The sequence below is a fragment of the Chelonoidis abingdonii genome, chromosome 23 (genome assembly GCF_003597395.2).
Source record: "Chelonoidis abingdonii isolate Lonesome George chromosome 23, CheloAbing_2.0, whole genome shotgun sequence".
NCBI lineage: Eukaryota > Metazoa > Chordata > Testudines > Testudinidae > Chelonoidis > Chelonoidis abingdonii.
This window is the reverse complement of record NC_133791.1, coordinates 22,428,662-22,450,812: the sequence shown is the minus strand read 5'-3', so window position 1 is coordinate 22,450,812 and position 22,151 is coordinate 22,428,662. Positions and strand designations below refer to the sequence as shown.

Below are 22,151 nucleotides of genomic sequence, written 5' to 3'. Positions count from 1 at the left end.
AGCGCCATGTGGAACTAGAAGCCGTTTAGCACTGCCTGGCATGCAGGCCACATGTTTGGGGGGTTGGGGCAGGGGAGTGTGTGGTAGTGACTTGTGATGGGAGAGGGGAAAGGGTACTGGGGGAACATTCTGGGTAACCCCCACCCCAGAGAGCCCTCCAGAGGAGGACAAGGGTTGGCCAGGGGTCATTCTGGGAGGAATAGGGCCTAGAGCAGCATTTAGCCAGTCAAAGAGACTGAGTGAGCCAGAGTGACCGGAGAGTGGCCCCTGGGGGCAGGAGACAGGGAGTGGGCCAATGTGTGCCAGGAGCTGGCTGCAGGGGGAAGCCCCAGATGGAGCAGGGGCTGGGCTAGGAGAGGGAGAGCAGCTGAACGAAGAGGGAGGCAGTTTGTGGGGCTGGGACAGGTCCAGGCTGTGAGTGCCAAGCTGAAGGAAGAGCAGCCGGAGCTGGGAGCTGGGCCAGAAGCTGCCTGGAGGAAAGCAGAGAACAAGGTGCAGGAGGAACGTCACATAGAGATACTTGGATGGGGCCAGGCCAGTCAAACTGCGGCCCTGGGGACCCAGGCCAGCCTCAAGCGGAGTTAGAGAGGCAGCTTGGCCAGGAGGAGAAGTGTGAGGCCTTCAAGGCTCCCCCCGTGCATGGGCTGCTCCCATGAGCCCAGTGAAGGGGAGGTGAGCGGGTTAGCTGGAGGGATGCAGAGCTGCTCCCAGGACTTGAGAACATGCTTGATGTGGTGTCACAGCCTGGCCAGTTCCCCACTCTGTACTTACCCACTGGGCACTGCTTCCTCCTGCCAGTGGGGCCGAAATGACATTCACTGCCAAACCTGGGCTCTGAATTTGGAGGCCTGCCATTGGGGCTCAGCCACACCCCAGAACATTTCAGAGGCTGGCACACATCCTTCTGACTGACTCTGCAAGGAGCTTGCTGCCTGGTATATCTGGAGGACACGTGAGCTGGTGGTAGGTCACTGGATGAACATCTGAGGAAGCTGGAAGCTGCAGATTGTCAGCCTGAAAGCAAAACCCTCCCAGTGTCCTTTGTTCTGCATCACAGGGGAGGTGTTTGGGACCTAAGTTCCCTCTTAAGATACGTGCATGTGTGGCTGTGGAGGAGGCCACCAAGGGCTGTGCCCGTAAGTCCCCCAGCCCCGGGGCTGCAGTGCAGCGAGGAGACATGCCTCCCTCTCCCAGCTCTGGCGCCCCAGCCCCAGTGCTGCTGTGGTGGGGAGAGATGCTCTACCCAAGCGAGGGAACATTGTTTGGACACCTGGTTTCTGCAGAGGGTGGCTCTGATCTGGACGGAGCGGAAACCACCTTCAGTAGCAGAGGTGCAACACTTTGTTGGTTTAACTTTATCTCCCAGATGAGCTGCTGGATTTGCAATGACAGTGAAGCCTCTCCATGGACTTGCGGAGGAGCAAACTTGGTGCATGGGAGGAAGTTTTTTTGGGATTAAAGAACAGACTGATGTCGGCACCAGTTTTGGTTTCCTATGATCCACAGCCACCAGTCATATTGCAGGCAGATGCAAGCAAGGATGCTGTGTGCACTGTTCTTAATTTCCTGCCTTCTGCAGTCAAGGAGAAGTCACGTATGCCAGGAAGCTGCTGTCCAGGGCAGAGCACGAGGACTTGACTCCTAAGGGTTGCTGTCTGTTGGGACACTTACCAGGCGTTTCAGAATCCCTTTACTGGGAAAGCAGGTGCTGCTGAGCACTGGCCGTAGATCACTCCCTGGCTGTGAACTTCCACCAGCCAGGACTGGTAGGCTGCTAGTTCCTTTCCAGCCTGTGATGGGGTGTTCACCCCCCCCTACTCTGAAGGGGTTAAAAAGGCTCAGAAGGGCTACTTGGCAGGATGGGTGGCACCTGGGTGTGCTGTAGGCTGGACATGCAGCCCTGATTGAACCTGAAGCCCAGCTGGGCAGGAACAGGCTGGGCTTGTATAAAGCCAAGGAGCGGAGAGCAGAAGGGGACTGCAGGGGGAGAGAGTTGGCCCTCGCTCTGAGTTGAGAGAAAGGAGTAGGAAGGAACCTAGGAAAACAGCAGCAAGGAGTGAGGTGGCAGGTGCCTTAACTGCTGATTGTAGGGTCCCTGGGCTAGAAGCCAGTGTAGAGGGCAGTTCTGGCTTCCCCTACCAGCCATGGGGGTGGCACAGCCAGGGCAGTGAACTTTGAAGAGTGCCTCTAACGCCCTGCCAGGGTGGAACTCTAGTGACCTGGCCCAGGGCCAAGGCACAAAGAGGAAGTGCTGTGCGAGATTGGGAAAAGGGGGCTGAGAAGCCCCCAGAAGTGGTGAGTGATCCCCAGATGAGCCTCAAAGAGGTGCCAGCCCAGCGACTGGAGCAAACCCTGTGACACGGCTCCAGACTGAGCATTGCCTGGGCACGTGGAATAGCGCTGCTGCGGTGCCCTGCCTGAAGAGCTCCTGGGCATCCTCGGCGCTGGGATGTGAGCGCCCTGGATGCAAAGGGGAGGATGAGAAGGAAGGGAGAACGGCTGCTGAACCAGGACCCCTTGGAGGAGCTAAGAGACAATTCTGTGCCTTCCCCTGCGGGCGCACAGACAGAGCCAAAGCATCCCAAAGAGCTCAGCCCGAGTTGCCTCCGCAGAAGGGTCGACTAGCGTGTCAGGCACAAGGGAGGGAGGACAGGGGCCTTCGCAGTCAATGCTTCCTCCAGCTCTTCCACAACACAAAGATGAGGAGCCGCCTGGGAGCTGACCCATAGGCGGCAGGTTATATACGTTCGTGGTGCTCGGGCACCAGGAATATTCTGGGGGCCCTGCTCCAGCAATATTTGGAGCTGGGTTTCTCCCTCGGCCCTGCCTGGATTGGGCCCCGGCCCCCGCGGGTCTCCCCCATGCCCTGCTGCGTCCCTGCCTGGAGCGGGTGCCAGCCTCCGCCTGCCACCCCTCCTCCTGTGTCCCCCCCCCCCCCCCCCCCCCCCCCCCCCTGGCCCCCCCCCCCCCCCCGCTGCGTCCCTGCCTGCAGCGGGCGCCTCTCCCGTGCCTGCTTGTGCTGCTGGAGTAGAGCAGCTCTTGGCAGAACTGCTGTCTGCTGCCCCAGGGTCCTAGTGCCCCCCATCCACTAATGGCAAGGCAGGCTGCCCTTACCCTGCCCTTCCGCCCTAGCCCTGAGGCTCTCCAACACCCCAAACCCTCATCCCCAGCCAGAGCCCTCATCCCCCTGCACCCTAATCCTCTCCCTCAGCCCTGAGCCCCCTCCTGCATCATGAACCCCTCATCCTCTGCCCCACAGCCCTCAACCCACACCCTAATTCTTTGCCCCAGCCCTAACCCCCTCCTGCATCATGAATCCCTCAGCCCCACAGCCCTCACCCCTGCACTCCCTCCTATCCCCAAACTCACTCCCAGAGCATGCACCACCTCCCCTTTCCCACACACTCCTTCCCACCCCCAAACTTCCTCCCAAAGCCTTCACCCCTCACCCTCTCCTGCACACCCACCCCTGCCTCAGCCCGGAGCCTGCACCCAGCACCCAAACTCCATCCCAAAGCCTGCACCCTGCACCCCTCCTGCACCCTAATCCCCAGCCCAGGACCTGCACCCCAAACCTCCCCCCCAACACCCTTCCCAGAGCCTTAGGCAGGTGGGGGTGGAGTCTGGGGGGACAGAGTTGGGGGGCAGGTTCTGGGCACCACCAAAATTTCTACAAACTTGCCACCCATGAGCTGACCCACTCACCCGCAAACCTGCAGTCAGTGTTTCTAGCCAGGCTGGTATCTGCGTGTGCCCCTGGTGGGTGCCTGGGGAGGGGATGGTGACAGGGGAATTTTCTGGGGAATTAAGGTGTGTTAGGCCTGAATTTTCTGGGCTACTCAAAAGCTATTGCCCAGGCTGCCTGTTCCGCCAGCTCCGACCTACCCCTGCTGGGGTTGCTGGAGCTGGAGGGACCCGGTGAGCACCTCCTGTGCATGGCAGCAGACGAACCTTCTCTTTGCATTTCAGGCTGGGGTTGCATCTTTTCAGTGTCACTGACCCATGTCTCCAGCTACCATGGCTTCTCTTCCTGTGCTGCTCAGTGCCCACTGGCCTCTCCCCTGCTAGCCGTGGGCCCAGAAGCCATTACCCACTGGCCTCTTGTCCTTCAAGTGCTCTCTGTGGGGCATTCTGGGCTGGGCCTTTCAGTGATTCAGCCTCCAGGCAGGCCCCACTGTCAGTCCCTGGGTTGAGGCTGATTAACTGCTGATTGTAGGGTCCCTGGGCTAGAACCCAGTGTAGAGGGCAGTTCTGTCTTCCCCTACCAGCCATGGGGGTGGCACAGCCAGGGCAGTGAACTTTGAAGAGTGTCTCTAACCCACATGGCCTGTCTGAGCTCTAACCCACAGGCCCACATGGCCTATCTGAGCTCTGCCCAGCTCCTGGGTCTATCGGGCCCTTAACTAGACTCCGCACGGACTCCAGCAGCTGCATCATTGGAGACACCTTTTTCTGGGGCCTCCCCAGTGCGAACGACTCCTCGTGCCCTGCTGTGGGCTTGATCCCCAGCCCCACCCTTGCCCAGAGCTGCCCAGTGCCAGCCTGGTGCCAGCTCTGCCTCGTGCCAGTTCCTGCTCTGTTTGGGGATCCCTCATTACCCCCCTCCCAGAGCAATCGGAGGGTGGGGAGGGGCCCAGCTGTCCTAAGGGGGCAGCAGGGGGAGATGAGGGCAGACATGCTACTGCTTGTAGTGGGCTGGCGCCCAGCACTTGCCTTACGCTGGCGCTCAACCCCGTTCACCCTGTACTCTCTGCCCATGCTAGCCCCTGTGCTCACCCTAGGGCTCCCTCCCCCTCCTCCTCCTGCCTCCCCCCACACCTGCCATTATTGGCTTCTGGCTGCTATTCTTCCCACGTGGTGGTTGGTTGCTGTGGAAACAGCAGCTTTGCTGTGGGGTATAAATAAATAACAGAGTCTGCAGGAAAAGAGCTGGCAAAGTGGGGGGAGGGGGGGACAGCAACCAGCCCTGTGTGAGTGCCTCTGACCCCCGCCCCCCTTATGCTCTTATAGGGCTGGGGGAGCTGAGGCCCCTCTGGCTCTTCCCCCCGGGGGGCATCCCCTCTCCAGAGCCCGAGGGATTGTGTCTCTCTCTGGCCCCAGCCCAGATGGGCTTTCACAGACCTTGGCTAGTAGCCAGAGCAGAGACAATGGGATCCAGGCCCTGGTGACGAGTGAGAGTTGGCCTCAGCATCTGCCGCACGGGAGATAAATAAGATGCCTCGTGCTGCGGCGGCAGCTGGGCTGCAGCTCCTCCAGACAATGACTGCAAACCTGAGCGAGCGGTCCCAGCAGATAGCCCTGCAGGGGCCTTGCATTTGGGGGTGTGACTCAAAGCAGACATGTTAAAGGGGGCAACACAATTTGGGGCTGAGACTGCCAAAAGCAGCAGATGTGCTCAGGTGGGCTGAGCTAGAGTGGGCAGAGGGGCTCCCTGGCAACAGATGGCACTTGGCTGCCTGTAGGAATCCCTCATTGCTTGGAGCTGCCTGCGAGGATCTGGCTGGCTTGCAAGTGGCATGCTGTCTCCCAGACCCATGGGCCTTGCTGCTTGCAGCCAGAGAGGCCTGGCTGGGGTGATTGTTAGGGGATACTGTTATTGCGCTCATTAATTCTTTGCACTAACAACGTTGAATCATGTTACAAAGATGGGGAAACTGAAAAATTGGGGCAGGTTCATAGAAGAGCCACTAGAATGACAAAAGGATTGGAAAATATGTGTAGTTACAGACTCAAGAAGAGCAGTCTATTTCACTGGTTCAGGAGAAGGCTAACGGGTGACTAGATCACAATCCATAGTGCCTACCTGGGGAACTGAAGTTTTAAAATAGAGTTCTCTTCCATCCAGCAGACAAAGGTCTAACATGATCCAGTGGCTAAAGGTTGCAGCCTGACAAATTCAGATTGAAAATAAGGCCAGATTTTAACAAGGAGGGTAATTAACCAGTGGAACAACTTACCCAAGGTTGTGGTGGATTCTCCATCACTGGAAATTGAGATTGTATGTTTTTCTAAAAGCTACACCCTAGTTCAAATGGACATGAAGTCAGGGCAGTCCTGTGGCCGACTGATGATTGCAGTGGTCCCATGCAGTCTTATGAATGGCCTCATCCATAGCTAAGAGGGGCATAGAATCCAGGACCCTTGATTACCTGGCTGCCCCCTGGGCCGCACGGCATCTTTCTATACCTTTGGTTAGGAGCAAGAGCTGTGGCTAATAACACTCTGAGCCTGAATCCTGCAAAATAAATGGCTCAAACCTGTCTGGGTTCTGGGCTGGTGCACCTCCACTACGTTTATGTTAACCCCATGATATTATGGGGCAGCTTTAAACATGGTGAGACAGTGCTGCAGGCTAAAATGGGCTTGGCGTATATTTGATCTAAACGAGCGAAGTGCTGTGGAACTGCTAATTATATTCTAATGAAGTGTGTGTGTGTGTCACTGCCCTCTGTTGGAACAGATCAGCATTGCTTGTGTCAGAGGCTTTTTTAGGGCTGAAGGTTGTGAACTCCACCCCAGCTGTAGCCAGGAAGTTGTGTGGACTGGCTGTGTGTAGCACAGGGAAAGTCGGAGGAGCTTGTGGATTGGCTACATCGCTGTTGTTACCTAGCCTGTGGGGCTGAGGCCCAGTCAGGTGAGACCCACTCTAACCAGTGTGAGAAAGCCCTGGGCGCTGCCCAGCAGCGGAGAGTGCAGTGTGGCCCCACCCACAGTGGGGGGTGAAAGTGTCTTTAACAAAGTATCAGGGCCCAGCGGACTGGGGGTACTGATCTCTGAATGGGGGCTTGGTCCGGCCTGAGGGTGGGGGGCTGTGTGCAGTGCGCCCCGTGCCCTGGTCTATGGAGTTCTGAAGCTCGAGCCCTAGAGCCCTCGAGGTGTGGCTGGGGTGGGGGTGCTGAGTTCTGGAGCTACCCAGGGTCTCCCCAGCTCTCTTGCTCGCACTGGTAAATAGCGGCTGGTTTAGCTCCCTGGCACTGGCCCCACTTTGTCCCCATCTGTGCTTGGCCGACAAGACCTGACCCCGCCTGCCCTGATCGCTGACCTGGCAGCTTTGGAAACACCACCATCCCCCCTCCTGCGCTGGGGTTGCCATGGCAACTCCTCTTTTTTGTAGGCATTTCAAGCGGAAAGGCCAAATCTGCATTTAAAAAGCTGACTGCCAGGGGAGCAGAGCTAAAGGGCCTAAGCCACCCAGTCCTAACCCCTGCCTGCCTGGGGCTGGGCCCTGGGGCACTGGGAGCAGCAGGAGGCACTGAGGCCTTCCTGGGTATCTAGCCTGGTGAAGGAAGAAGGGGTTGAGTTTGAGTCCCTGGCACTGCAGCTCCCCCTGATCCAGGCCCAGGAAGGACTTTGGCCAGGTCCACACCAGCGATGTTGTGCTGGTTAGCTTTGCCGGCAAACCCTCCTCACTGAGCCGCAGCTTAGCCAGCCAAGGAGTGCTTTGGCTGGTCCAGCTTAGACCAGTTCAGCCAATGAAATAACCCTCCAGGCAGGGGCCCTGTCCCCCGATCCCTGCACCCCACATAGTGTCCAGACAGGGACGCTGTCCCCCAATCCCTGCACCCCACGTGGTGTACAGACAGGGACCCTGCCCCCTGATCCCTGCACCCCACATGGTGCCCAGACAGGAACCCCTCGCTGGGCCCACACCTCCAGCTGTTGTAGGTTGCTGGACTGGTTTGTCTAATTCTCAAAGTGGAGAGACACCTTTAAAACCAGCTTGGCTAGTGCGAGCACGTGATCTGTCAGTGATGGCACAAAATGTAGCAAACCGCGGGGTCCTCTGGGGCCTGCATGACGGCTGGGAGGGGTGACTGCCCTACAATAGTGTGGGGGCATCCCTCTCACTTAGCTGCTCGGGTCAGAGCATGTGGCAGGGGAGTGGATCTGGGTTCTCTGCCAGGCTCTAAGCCAATCTCACGTGCTCTGGGGCTTCCCCAGCTGGGGGGGAGGCAGGAGGGGGAGCAGCTGAGCCCGCTGGGGAGGGCTGAGGGACTTGTCTGCAGGTTCAACGTGGCCTCTGGTTCAACTCCCAGGCTGTTGTGTGAGGACTGGATGTAGGCCTCTGCCCTGCCTTGCCCCACTGCTACACCAAATCCAAAATCTCCTGCCCCTTCTTCCCCCAACCCCGTCCCCCAACTCAGGCCTGAAGGGCTCCCCAGAGCTGCCGTGGCTGCAGTGTAGCCCCTTGCATCCCCCTGCCAGGCCGAGGCATGGAATGGCCCCGGCTAAGTGTTGGTGCCTGGAGCTCCAGCTCTGAGAGAACTGTCTGCTGCAGCAGCGCAGACTTAGTTCCTGGCTGCTGGATAATTGTGCAGTGGGCAGGGGGGCAGGCGAGCAGCTTGCAGCCGGAGGGGAAAGGCCAGAGCAGCAGGATCTACCCTGAAATGAGGGCAAGCCCCAGCCTGGCCAGAGGCAGCTGCTTTAACCGCTACGCTGCTGAGGATGTGTAAGCTCAGCCTCGGTTCCTTCTTTGGGCCCTCCAGCCATGGGGATGGGCTGAACTGGGGTTTGCAAAGCTCCATCCCATGCTCAGATGTGGGGCCCATGGATTCGAAACGCACAACGTCCGTGGCGTTTGGGTCTCCGGTTCCAGTTCTGGCCACATCTCTAGCTCCAACCCCCCCCCCCCAACCCCACAGACCCATTCCAAGAGGTTAGTTTGGGAGTGGGTCTCACTGCCAGGGAGGGTGGGCTGGCTGAGAATAACCCCATGCCAGAGCTTTCCCAGCACTGGGCCCCTAGTGGCCCCTCAGCCCCCTGTAAACAACCAGTCTCCAGGTGTCACCCACCTGGCCAGCTGTCCCTTCCTGTGCGTAAAACCATAGAATCATAAATATTAGGGTTGGAAGGGACCTCAGGAGGTATCTAGTCCAACCCCCTGCTCAAAGCAGGACTAACCCCAACTAAATCATCCCAGCCAGGGCTTTGTCAAGCCTGACCTTAAAAACCTCTAAGGAAGGGGATTCCACCACTGCCCTAGGGAACCCATTCCAGTGCTTCACCGCCCTCCTAGTGAAAAAGTTTTTCTTAATATCCAACCTAGACCTCCCCCACTGCAACTTGAGACCATNTGGTCTAGACAGTATTTGGTCCTGCCATGAGGGCAGGGGACTGGACTTGATGACCTCTCGAGGTCCCTTCCAGTCCTAGAGTCTATGAATCTATGGGAGCTGGGCAGGGAGAGGGGGAATGTGAATGAAGATGTGTGAAGAGAGAGGGGGGATATGACCAGTGGGGGAAGGGACTCAGTCACCCAGTATATCCTCATGCAGGAGAAATCACCAGGGGGAGTTTTTCTCCCTAGCTGGGCCACCCTGTAACCCTCAGGGTATGACTTCTGAATGGTTCCCCTTTGCTGAGAGATACCCCTGGCTGTGCTGGCATTCCCCTCTCCTCCCCGCCACCAGTGAAGTTAATCCTGGCCCTGCTGCTGTCAGTCATTTGGAAATGTAACCTCTGCTGCGCCCCAGGGAACTCAGCTCCAGGAGAGAGCCAGCTCCTGACATTCCTCAGATCGTGTCTCACCACTGCTTATGTGCAAAATAATGCATGGGACTGAAACACGCTGCCTTTCCATTGTGTTGTGCGCCCACTGCTGTGTTATTGTAGGGTTGCTCATGAGCAGTGTGGCGTACATGCAGTTTTGTTATTGTAGGGTGGCTCTTGAATGCTAGGCTTCTGTAAATATGAAAATCATTATTATATAATAAAATGTAGGGACCCCCCATTCTCCCTTTGCTTCCCCTGCAGCACTCCCTTCTCTCTGTGATGTGCTACAGCACTAACCTGGTGCCAGAAGCCAGGCCTCTGTCCTGTTGGGATTAAGTTCTGGTGCTTCTCATTCCTCACAAGGGTTTGACTTGGCAGTCACTTGAACTCCTGATATACATAAGTAATTGGCAGCTCATTAACAGCTTGTTAGGGAGACTAAAAGTAAAGTAACAAAAATAAACCCCAGATGTGCAACAGAGAGACTGCGTGTACAGCGGCGGGTCCTGCTTCCTTAGTGGGGGATGTGACGCAGTAGGGACTGTCTGCATGGGGGATGGGAGAGCAGGGGATGACTTTAGGTGAGGGACAGGACCTCAGCCTGTAATCTGAGCCAGGAATGGGGGTGGAGGGAGTCAACCCCTTTGCCCGGGAAGCTGGACAAAGGCAGAGAGCTGGCTGGAGAGGTTTTTAGTTTCAGGTTTGGGCTGGCTGGGAAGAGGCAGGGAACCCCAAGTCTGGGCTCTAAGATCCTTGCCCCCCCGAGGGACCTGGCTAAGGGGCCTGATTGTACCTACAAGCCCTGCTTGGGACTGTGTTCCTATTGTCTAATAAACCTTCTGTTTTACTGGCTGGCTGAGAGTCACGGTGAATCACAGGAAGTGGGGGTTGCAGGGCCGGGACTCCCCCACACTCTGTTAACAGCTGTTGACTCATATCCAGCTTCACATTCACTGTAACCCCTAGGTCCTTTTCTGCAGAACTGCTGCCTAGCCGCTCAGTCTCTAGTCTGTAGTAGTGCATGAGATTCTTCCTCCACTTCAGCTCTAGGTCCTCCGCTTAGATGCCCAGGTGCCTAGGGAATGCCCTTGAGAGAGGAAGGCTGGACAGTGGGTTCCTGGCACATAGACAATCCCTCAGCCCTGTTCTAAGCACCCTGAGATTCCCTAGCCCTGGTGGGTGGGGACTGCATTCCACATTGCAGTCAGGGAAACTGAGGCACAGACCACCACATTGACCCATTCAAGGATAGAGTTGAGGTTAGCACCCCATTCACAGACCTATGTTAAATGCCCTGCTCTCCTGACAGCTGTTACATTTGGCCAAGTAGCCATACAAATACCCAGTGCAATCTGCTGTTTTCCCCCTGCATGGCTCCAGTTCCAGTGGGCTCCGTTCCCAAGTCCCTGGGGAATGGTTCTAGCTGCCCAGCATGACTGGCTCCGCCTGGAGTCTTCAATTCCATCTCAATCTATCCTGCATCTGTACCTCACTGGGGATGGACTCGGGTCGGTACCTGACCCAGCAGCCCAGGTGATGGTGCAGAAGGCAGAATGGCTCCAGCCATCTGCACCATGCCCTGTAGGGCTGGGCAAGCTAGCCCATCGTGGAGCTGAGATGAGAGGGAAAAGGCACCGTTTTACCTTGTTGCTTTCTGAGTGCTTCCTCCCTGCCAGGAATGGGGCAGGGCCTCACCAACACACAGCACTTATCCCTACCCCACAGAGACCTATGCTTATGACATGCAGAGAGATTTTAGGCAGGATGGGGAATTGTGCTCTACTGAAACTTCACCCCAAAACCCAAGCTCCGCCCACAATCCCAGGATGCCGACATATTTTGAAATGTTTTGTGGTTGTAAGCACTAGAGTGAACGTCCACTGAGTGGACCTGTTCCTGTTCCTTGTGTTCCAGCCTGCAGGCTCAGGCACGCATCCTGCAGCGGGTCACATCCCAAAGCTTTCCTTTCTGACCAGCTGGGCTTGAAACAACCAGCCTGAAGAGCCTGGGGGCCGGAGGGAAGGGCCCTGGTGGCAGCAGCGAGAATTCAAGTGAATGGCCTCTGTCCCCATGGGTGACACGGAGTCAGAGGGGGCTCAGGGTGCCTGTGCTCTCCCCCTATTCCCGTTCCCTGCTCTCCTGTCCCTTGCTAATGTGCCTGGGGGAGCAAGGGAGGGGCGCACCACTTAGGCAGACACAATAAAGCCGCCAGAGTCACGGTCCAGCGCCTCATGCCTCTCCCCCAGGGGAGTCTGGTCCTGGCTGTGCATGGGGGGAGGGGAACAGAAGCGGCGAGGCAGCTCATGCCTGGGCACCTCAGAGGACAGGGTGGCCATGCCCCCAGTGCAGCGGGAGGGGGATGGTGGGCATGGCCAGCCCAGGTGTCTCTGGAACAAAGAGGCTAATGGTCCGCGTGGGTGAGCAGGGGCTGTGCAGCTGGGAGGGCAAAGGCCTCGTGACGAACGGCTCTGTGCTTTGCTTCCCCCTCCAGCATACGCCCAGCTGCAGCCCCACCAACTCATTCAGCAGCAGAAGCAGATCCAGCACCAGTTTGTGATCCAGCAGCAGCAACTCCAGCCCAGGCCTCAACCTCAGCTCATCCAGGGCGGTGCCAACACCTCGCCCCAGCTGCAGCCGCTGCCCACGCCCAGCCTGGCGGTACAGCCCAGCCCGCAGGTGCAGGGCCAGAGCCACCCCACCCCACAGGGCCCAGCCCTCTTGTCCCACCCACCACAGTGCCAAGCTTCCAGTCAACACAAACCTAGTGCTAACCAGCCATACCAGCCCACTCTGCACTCCCCTGGGCTCCAAGCAGTGGGCCCGGCCCAGCCAGCACCTGAGGGCGGGCCTCAGAACAGACACCCCGGGTGCCTGAACCATGCCACGCAGCGCAAGTTCCAGCATGCCTCAGCCGTGATCCTGCAGCTCCAGCCAGCCATCGGGACGGTGAGTGTGGCATGGCTGGGGAATGCAGTGCCAGCCACTGGGGGACACTGGGAGATTCGGTCCCGGGTTTCGGTTTGGTTGTGACTTGGAGGAGGGAATGTAGGTATCTTACTGTAAATGTTTGATTGTTAACAGTGGCCCCCTCAGCTGGATACAGGAGTCTTCTTCACTTCCTGGACTCAACTCTTTCTGTGTGCTGTTAAACAGCCACCACATTCTGCCCCAGAGGCGCTCATGTTTCATGCTGGGCAGCACGTTCCCTGTGGGGGGGGGGAGCCCTGGGATCACTCCAGGCGCTGGTGGCTGTTACACTCTCCTTCTTGCCTGCCTCCCTGACAGCCTCAGCTCAGCATCCAGGAGAATGCCAGGAAAGACGTCCTTCCTGCTGATAAGAACCCGGAAAGCCTGCCAGCTCAGCAGTCGCAGCCGCCACAGGCTGCCCTGATGCCCCCAGCTGCGCCCCTGGACCCAGAGGTCTCTGAGGGCAGCAGGCCCCCAACTCATGGTAAGGAGCCTTGGCTGTGTAGTGGGGTGTTACCAGGAGCGGCTGCCTTGCCCACCCCCTGCTCTGAGATGTCTTGTGTCCTGGCTCAGACAAAGGGAACGGGCAGGGCCCTGCTTAGGGAATGAGGCAAAGCTGGATTGCTGGGGAGTGTTCAGGGTGAAGCTGGGGCATGGGGGGAAGTTCCTGAGTGTATTCTGGGTGGCACCTTGGAAATAACCCACACCCCAAGGGGCTTTGCAGCCTCACTCCCCCATTGGATCCCCACATGCAGACCAGCAGCGCACAGGGCCCATCAGAGAAGTAGAACAGGGCAGAATGCCCTGGTTGCAAAGATCCTGCAAGTGGGTCTCCCTTGCCCAGCCCAACAGACGAGCGTGCCATCACCGGGATCTGCACTGCACCGTGTCCATAAGCTGCCCACCTGCTCTGACTCACGCTGGGGAGCAGCTCCCCGGCTGAGCTCCAGGTGGAGAGAGCAGTGCCAGCACAGGGGGTAAGAGGTGCAGGGAGGATGAGGTGAACAGGTACCGGAGGCTGCTGCCATTGGCAGGAGCTGCAGAGGAGAAGGCTCTCACGGTGTGTGTGGGGCAGATAGGGGCAGATGTCAACACAGTTCCCAGGCTCTAGGGCATCAGACCTGGCAGTGGGTGGGTCCTTCGGGCTGGCTCCCGAGCAGTGGTGCTTTGGTGCAAAGCGGGTTCTTAGATGAGGGGTTACTCCTTCTGCCGCCCTACAAACACCATCTGCAGTCAGTGCCTGCCTACCTAGAAGACAGCACCATGGCTCTGGGCGTCCTAGAGTGAGTAGCACTAATGGGTGGTGGTGCGGCCGGCTCCCCAGTCAGGGACTCAGTCATGCAGGGACTCGCCTGTGTGGTGATGCCAGCAGCATGGCGTGTCCCTGGGCAGTGACATCAGCGGTGTGGGGGGCACTCACATGGGAATCCCAATGCTGTGGCTGGCCTGCCTGGGCAGTAATGTGGGCAATGTAGCAGGCCAACATGGGTGGTGGCATCAGCCCCATCCCCAGGCAATGCCAAGGGTGCAGCAGGTTCCCTGACTGGTGATGCTGATCCTGCCTTTACAGGGGAGCTGCACTGGTGCAGGTGCACCTGAGAGCTGGCTGCTCCCATCTCTGGGGAGCCATGGCCATCCTGCAGCACAGGTCCCATGCTGGTGGGTGCTGTGGAAGTGCCTCGGAGGGTGGATTCCAGCAGCATGTTTCCCAACACAAGAGATGGGAGCAAGGTGCTGTTGCCACATCTCGTCAAGCTATAGCCTTCTCCACCGCACTGAGCACTGCTGCTCTGAACCCCCTGAGAAAGTTCCCCTGGTTTCCAGCCTTGGGCTGTTTTAGGACTGCTGGCTGGGATGGGGCCAGCCTGGGGAACCTGTCCTAGGCCCAGCTCAACCCCAGGCTTCCTGCGTCCTGGCTGTGAGCTGGTGGCTGTGAGCTGTGATCAATCCCTGCTCCCAACCCTGAGCTGGGCACGGCTTGGCATGGAGCATCTCTCCATAGGGCAGGAAGCCTGGGCAGAGACATGGCCAGGGCACATCACTGCAGGGTGCTGCCGCGCTTGTTAGGCCCCGCATTCGATCTGGCTGGTTTTATAAAGCCAGAGTCTTTCCAGGATGTTATTTTGTTTGAATTCCAGGGCAAACAGGTTGGGGTTCAGATTCCGCATTCCCAGCCCAGCCCTCGCAGCACTGTGCCAGGGCACAGGAGCCAGGGGGAACTAACCGGGTGGCCCGTGGGCGGTGACAGCACAAATGGCAGGTATGTGGCAGGAGACTTCAGCCACCCTCTGTGCTGCAGTGAGGTCAGGGGATGTAAACAACACAGGGCAGGAAATGGCCAGAGGAGCCGTCCAGTCTAGTATCACTAGCCAGAACCACAGCTGCCTGACCACCCCCGTCAGTGGGGGGCTGCCACATGCCGGGGGCAGGAGGGCTCCTCTCCTCACACCAAGACATTCTTGTTATTCCAATGTCTGATCATCCCCAGCCTTGGCTTGCCTTGAACAATCTGACTTGCAGCCAGTCAGCAGACGAGCTGGGGGTGGAAACGTCATGTTCCCCCGGACAGTCAGCCCCTGAAAGCAAAGTGCCAGGGGCATAGTCAGCATGGGGTCAGCCTCATTAACGCCATCTGCCCGCTAAGTGGAGCCAGGCTCCTCTGAGACGCCAAGGCCCTGGGATATTCTGGACTGGAAAAGCCACAGCATGGAATGGACCCGTCTGTCAGGGTCACTGGGCTGAATCCATCCCCAGAGCCTCCTCTGGCACAGCAGTTTTCCTGCTCCCCTCGGGAGACGTGGGGAAAGGGGAGGGGGCTTCGGAGCTGCCAGTGCTCCTGGGGAGGGGCCTGTGTGGGATGTACCGTGAGCATGTGTGTCGGGGGGGGGGGGGGTCATGTATTGGGTTGTAGTGTCATGTGCTGGCAGTATGTTGGATTGTGCAGGAGTATGTCTTGGAGGGGTGGGGGGTGTTGTGGGGCTATGCACTGTGTGTTAGGGTGTGCAGAGCTCTTGTGTGTGGAGGTGGTTTGATCATGTATTCCACAAACTAATGTTTTCCACGTCATTTTCCCATGTTGGAACATAACCACCCCAGTGACTCCATCTCCCATTCTTTGCCCGCTGTAGTGGGCATGGGGGATTGTGCATGTGGGATGCAAGTGTATTGGGGGCAGTGTGCAGGCATGATCACAGCAGGAATCATGCCAGGCAAACCTGGCACAGCCTGGACAGAGTGCCCCCTGGGAGGGGATCTGCGATGGAGGAGAATTCCAGTGTTTCCCTGCGGCCCTGCAGCGTGGCCTGTCCCTTACACCGATGCAAAGTTGGGGGGAGACATTGCCCAGTTAGGTTGGTGACCTTCCACCCCCATTGTGCACTGATATAAATCGTGGCACGAGGCTCAGGCCATGGCATCTGGGCAGGCAAGAGAGCTTGCTTCAGCTGGGCCTGGGTAGCGAAGACCAGGTGAGAGCGAGCCTCAGACCACACAGCTGTGCACCCTTACAGGCTCCCTCCCCCACACACCAGCCCTAGCTCCCTTCTGCCTGACTCAGTTTGCTCGGGGGCCTGTCTGGCCTGGAGGGGGATGCAGCATGCAGTTAAAGCCAGTGGGGGCAGGTCAGGCTCAGATGGACCTGAGGAGAGCAGGGCTTGCAGTCCTGTCTCTTCAGCCTCCCAGTGTGCCCCAGCCTGGCCCAGGAGGGACCACCACTAGTGCTTAGGGGGAATGTCCTGGTGCCCCATTCCTCTTCTCAGGCAGCAGCATGTTCCTGCTTCTCAAACTCCTGGCCGTGCCCGGCCCCTGGTGTAATTTAGAGCAGCCTTGGGGCTGCTCTGACTTATTTTCCTTTCCCACAGCCCAGTGTTGGCCACAGGCAGCAGAGAATGGTTGGAGCACTCCGGGTGCACCCCTCCATGCCTGCACAGCTCCCTAACAGCACAGACTGGGAAAGGAGTTGGGCTAGAGTCCTGATGGACATTCCATTCTGCTGGAGGGAGGGAGGAGCTATGCAGGAGGGTTTCCCTGGGGCACCTTCAGGCCCCCTTTTGCCTCCAAAACAGTATAAAGGAGCTGGGAGCAACAGATGGAAGCCCAGAGAATCCAGAGGATTTTTCCTGTCACAAACTGATGCTCTTAAGGGACAAGTGGGAGCCTAAAACACTGGAACGTGCCCTTCTCTTAGGAGCCTGGTATGGACACAGCAGTCCAGCGTGGTTTGGAAATGGGTTGGCATGGATGTGAGAGAGAGGCAGAGAGCTCCTGCAGCTCCATGTTGTCCTTCTGCAGGCGGGAGCAGAAAGGACAGGAGAATGTGATACATTAGCCTATTATAACCTGTCATGGCCATTTAAGGTCATCTGACTCCCTTTGCAACAGAGAGAGTCTGGGCCCCACTCCAGCCTGGGTGGCTATATTCTGCCTGTCTAGATCTCCTCGAGGTACCAGCTAAAGAAGCTGTTTTTCACAGAAGTCATGGAGAATGGGAGGGATGCTGGGAGAGACGCAAATGTGGTATCCAAAAGCGAGGTGTGATATTGGCAGTTACCAGCTGGGAATTGAGCTTCCAGGCTGTTCTGCATTGCTGGAGTGGGACAGAATGTGGCCCATGATTCCTGGGTAGACACTATCCTCGTGTATTCCATGTCTTCCCACCAGTAGTTCCAGCATAAAGAATTAATTCCTCACACTGTGTAGTGCTTCCTGTCCTGAAGGACCCAAAGGCACAGGATACACAAGAGCCTGATCCAGTTCCCTTATGCCAGTGTAATTCCATAGACCTCATGGGCGTTAGTCGTGATTTACACCGGTGTACGTGAACTCAGAATCAGGCCCTTCACTGAAATTCATGCACCTCTCTGATGGAACTGTGCCACCCCCATTTTCCCCCTGGCATAAATGAGAGACCAGCTGTGGCCAAGGGGGTGTGGGCAAACTGCCTGTATACTCCGGCTACTCCTGGCTGCTGGAATGGCCCTTTGAGGCCAGGGGGCAGCTGGGCATCAATCAGAGTCATCTGCGAGCTGTTCTGATTTACCTAGGGGGCCGGGGAGTCACCAAGGTTGGGTCAAGCTATGCTTACTTGCCTACCACCTCAGGGCCTTCACCAAGTACAGCTCAGACAGACCGTATCTGTCTAATTTAATCCAGCCCCTTGCCTATACTACTGAAAACTTTTGCTAGTGTATCTGGGTATTTAGTTAAACCTGCTTAGTGTAGGTGTGTTCTGTCTGTATAAAAGTGCTTACACCAGTATATTGGGGACCTGGCATCAACTCTGCTGGGATAGTCACTTCTGTACCAACATACTGTCTCACTAGGGCTTGTAATGGCATAAATATGCTGATAAAACTTTTAAGTGTAGACCAGCCCTTAAGATGTTCTCCAGCTGCTCATCACCATAGTCTCTGGGCACCCTCCACATAAAACCAAGATCAGTAGCTAAATCCCTGGTGCATTTCATGGTATCGCTGACACCCTGTGTTCCTTGACTTTAGCAAAGCTTTTGATATGGTCTCCCACAGTATTCTTGCTGGCAAGTTAAAGAAGTATGGGCTGGGTGAATGGACCATAAGGTGGATAGAAAGCTGGCTAGATTGTCTGGTCAATGGGTAGTGATCAACAGCTCCATGTCTATTGGCAGCCGGTTTCAAGCGGAATGACCAAGGGTCAGTCCTGGGGCCGGTTTTGTTCAATATCTTCAGTAATATCTGGAAGACGGCATGGACTGAACTCTCAGCAAGTTTGCAGATGACACTGAACTGGGAGGGTGGTAGATAGGATACAGAGGGACCTAAACAAATTAGAGGATTGGGCCAAAAGAAACCTGATGATGTTCAACAGGGACAGTGCAGAGTCCTGCACTCAGGATGGAAGAATCCCATTCACTGTTACAGACTAGGGACCGAATGGCTAGGCAGCAGTTCTGCACAAAACGACCTAGGGGTTACAGTGGATGAGAAGCTGGATATGAGTCAACAGTGTGCTCTTGTTGCCAAGAAGGCTAACAGCATTTTGGGCTGTAAAAGTAGGGGCATTGCCAGCAGATCGAGGGATGTGATCTTCCCCTCTATTCGACATTGGTGAGGCCTCATCTAGAGTACTGGGTCCAGTTTGGGGCCCCACACTACAAGAAGGATGTGGACAAATTGGAAAGAGTCCAGCGGAGGGCAACAAAAATTATATGGGGGCTGGGGCACATGACTTACAAGGAGAGGCTGAGGGAACTGGGATTGTTTAGTCTGCAGAAGAGAAAAGTGAGGCGGGATTTGATAGCTGCCTTCAACTACCTGAAGGGGGGTTTCCATAGAGGATGGAGCTAGACTGTTCTCAGTGGTACCCGATGACAGAACAAGGAGCAATGGTCTCAAGTTGCAGTGGGGGAGGTTTAGGTTGGATATTAGGAAACACTATTTCACTAGGAGGGCGGTGAAGCACTGGAATAGGTTCCCTAGGGAGCTGGTGGAATCCCCTTCCTTAGAGGTTTTTAAGGTCAGGCTTGACAAAGCCCTGGCTGGGATGATTTAGTGGGTGTTGGTCCTGCTTTGAGCAGGGGGTTGGATTAGATACCTCCTGAGGTGCCTTCCAGCCCTGAGCTTCTGAGTCTATGATTCTATACTGCAAAAAGCTGTTTCTTTGGGTGTATTGCTAAAAACCACATGAAGCCTTTAAAAGGGAAAGTGCTTGAAAAATCTGTGATTTGTCCCTATTTCAGTGTCACTGCGTAGGCAATAACAAACCATAGCATCCGGCGTTGCCCTTTGGTTTTGTCTCAGTTTCACTTTGAGGTTCTCAGCTCTGCAGCCTTTGGGCTGAAAACTCTGCAGGGGAAGTTTAAAAAACATTGTTTCCACTGGACTTAATATTTATTGTTTTTAAGCCATGGAAACTTATTTCTGTTTGTGTTAAAGTTTGCTTTATACAATCCAAATAGTGCAGTGAACAGGAATAGCAGAGGCCTTTTAACCAGGTAATGCCTGACCCAGAGGTCATTATTGTTCATCTAAAAGAACCACTTCTTTACGTAGGAAACTGCAGTTTAACTGCATGTTCTCAAAGAGACAGTGTCCACTTGCCAGAATGGGTTGTTTCCTAGCAGTCAGGTTGGTGCAGGAACGAATAGAAAGGCAGGATTGCAAGGACAGGGCTCCTTTACATTTATAATACAAAAATATCCTCACTCGGTATATTTACGAAGTGTTTTACATGTCCAGAGGACTCTGCAAACATTTGCTTTTACAGGTGAGGAAACTGAGGCATGGAGCAGTAGAGGGCTTTGCTCTTCTACAAGGAACCAGTGTTAGGGCTGGGTTGAGAAATCGGGGTCCCTGGGCTCCCAGCTTTGTGCTCAGGCCATCAGACTTGTACCTCACAACATGACACGCACACAGGATGGGGTATAATGGAATTGTTAAGTATGTACCTGCTGTCAGTGCAAGTGCCTGATTTGACGTCTAGGGTGCGTGCAACGTGTTTGAGAATGGTGCATGGAAGTGTCTGTGCATAGCGTGGGGAGTGTTATGGTGTGCATGTTTGTGAAGAGAGCACATGTGGGGGTCTGGCTAGTGTGTGTATTATGATAGTTTATTAATGTTTACAAGCTATAATACAATTTTAAACAAAATAAATAGTAATACAGTTGACAATTCTTTTAGCAGTTCCCCATCCTCACAACAACAAGGGGTCTGATGGCACCTTCAAGACTAACAGATTTGTTTGGCCATAAGCTTTCCTGGGTAAAACACCCACTTCTTCAGATGCATGGAGTGACAATTACAGAGACAGGCATTATTGTCCTCACAACTTCACAAATAGCATCAAATTGTGCCTCTCCTCCCCAGCCTCGCTAAACTGCCAGGGAGACGTACCAGCCCCCCCCATCTATGGCAGCCTATCTGCACGGTGCTGTCTGGGCACAAGCCACTTCCATGCCCCCCCAGCCGCTGCCTTTTTCTCCCATGCCCGGCCTCCCACACCCACGGGAGCCCTTCGTGGCCACAGAGCTCGGGCAGGACCCCGGGCTGCCGTCTGTGTGCACCCTCCTTCCGGGGCTCTCAGCGCGCAGGGCCCGGGGAAGGGGCGCGCTCCGTGCAGCGCGGGGGCGGTGTTACTCGCCGCCCGCACGCCCTGGGCCCCTGCCCTGCTCCTAGGCGGGGCCTGACTGCGCGGAGCCGCTTCCCTCCCGCTGGGGCCAGCTGGGCCTTTCCCCAGCAGCCCCAGCTGCCGCCCGCCCCTCGCCGCGCAGGGACTGGAGGCGGGCCCGGGCCCGGGCGGCCAATGGCAGCGCTCGCATGCGTGGCTCGGGCGGCCTTACAAAGAGGCCGACGCGCCCTGCCCGCTCCCCCCGCGCAGGCTGCGCGCACTCGCATTGTCTGCGCCGCCCGCGACCGCCTTGCCCAGCGTCGGAGCGACTAGCGGGACCAGGGCGCGGGCCTGGGCCGCCAGGGGAATGCGGCCGGTTGCGCTGCTGACCTGACGGCCTGGGGCAGGAGCCGGAGACGGCAGGGGGGCGTGGGCGCCATCGCGCGAAGCAGAGCGAGCGCAGCGAGACGACGAGCGCACAGCCGGGCGGGCGCGCTCGTCTCCTCCTGCCGCAGGCCGGGCACAGCTGACCGCGGGGTCCGGGGCCGGGCGGGGCGGCGGCTCCTTTGTCTCGATCTCCTCCGATGCCCCGGCGCGGGAGGCCGGCGGCTGCGCGGGGCGCTCCAGGCCGGCGCTGGCTCCCCTCCCAGCCGTAGCGCCAGGGTGCAGGGAGCGGCAGCTGGCCTGGCCCTTTGTTTGTGCCGAGAGCTGGTTCCGGAGATGGGGCTCCGGGGGGGCCGCCCCCGGGCGGGATCGCAGGACCGGCCGTTGCGCCTTTGAGTCGCTCAGGTCAGTGCTCGCGGGCTCCGGACACACCGAGCGGGGCCGCACTGCGCGCTCAGCCCAGCTCCGCTCCCGGGTTCAGCGGGGGAGGCAGGGAGCCCAGCGGCCGGGGGCGCAGGAGCCGGGAAGCTTCAGCCCGGTGGGGTGCCGGCTTGGCGGGGGAGGCTGCCAGTCCGGGGCTGGACAGGTTGCCCCTCTGCTGCTGTGCAGCGTGTGGACAATGGGGGGCAGGGTGGTTGTGCCCTGGGGCTCGCCTGGGTCGTGTGACTAGGCTGCTGGGTAGATTGCGCGTTGCATCTTTGCTAGATGGAAGCTGTAGCTGGCCCCGGCAGGCTGGAAAAATCCAGATCCTGATGGAGCAGGTTCTGAGGCAACGCCCAGCTCTAGATCCTGCTGGAACCCGTGTGCATGCACATTCCTGACGTGGCATTCAAAGGTGCTGAGCATCCATAGCTCCCAGTGACTTCTCCTGGCACTGTGGGCACCAGCACCATCGGGCACTGGGCCCCAGAAGTATTCAGTGAGCCACAACCCCTGCAGGCCTGGACATAATTCGGTGGATGAAAAGTCTAGAGCCAGCTCCTCACACTGGCCTCCAAGTAGAGTGTGAATCAGCCACCACGCTGAGGCTGGCAAAGTGTGATTGGAGCTACATTGTAACCCACGTTGCGCAGGAGGGTCTAGGGGAGGACAGGCCTGGTCCATAGGCTGTGCCAGGGCCTGTTCTGCCCTCTGCTCTCAGCCTGGCGTGGCCAGGTGGTGTGTGGTCAGAGTACATTTTGCAGTGCTGTTGCACGGATGGTAATGGGGGAGGTAGTGAGCGTGGG

The 22,151-nt window shown here is 57.2% G+C and overlaps 1 protein-coding gene across 4 annotated transcripts in view; it reads left to right on the top strand.

Moving 5' to 3' along the window:
- Positions 1-22,151, top strand: part of PHC2 (polyhomeotic homolog 2) — an 88,296-nt gene that overhangs the window by 53,557 nt on the left and 12,588 nt on the right. For 3 of the 4 annotated variants that reach the window (XM_032798474.2, XM_032798475.2, XM_032798476.2), the window contains 2 exons: positions 11,984-12,438; positions 12,778-12,943. In XM_032798474.2, coding sequence (XP_032654365.1) covers positions 11,984-12,438; positions 12,778-12,943 — 621 coding nt within the window. Of the gene's footprint in view, positions 1-11,983; positions 12,439-12,777; positions 12,944-21,097; positions 21,331-22,151 lie in introns of those variants that run through there. The other variant, XM_032798477.2, reaches the window with a different exon arrangement.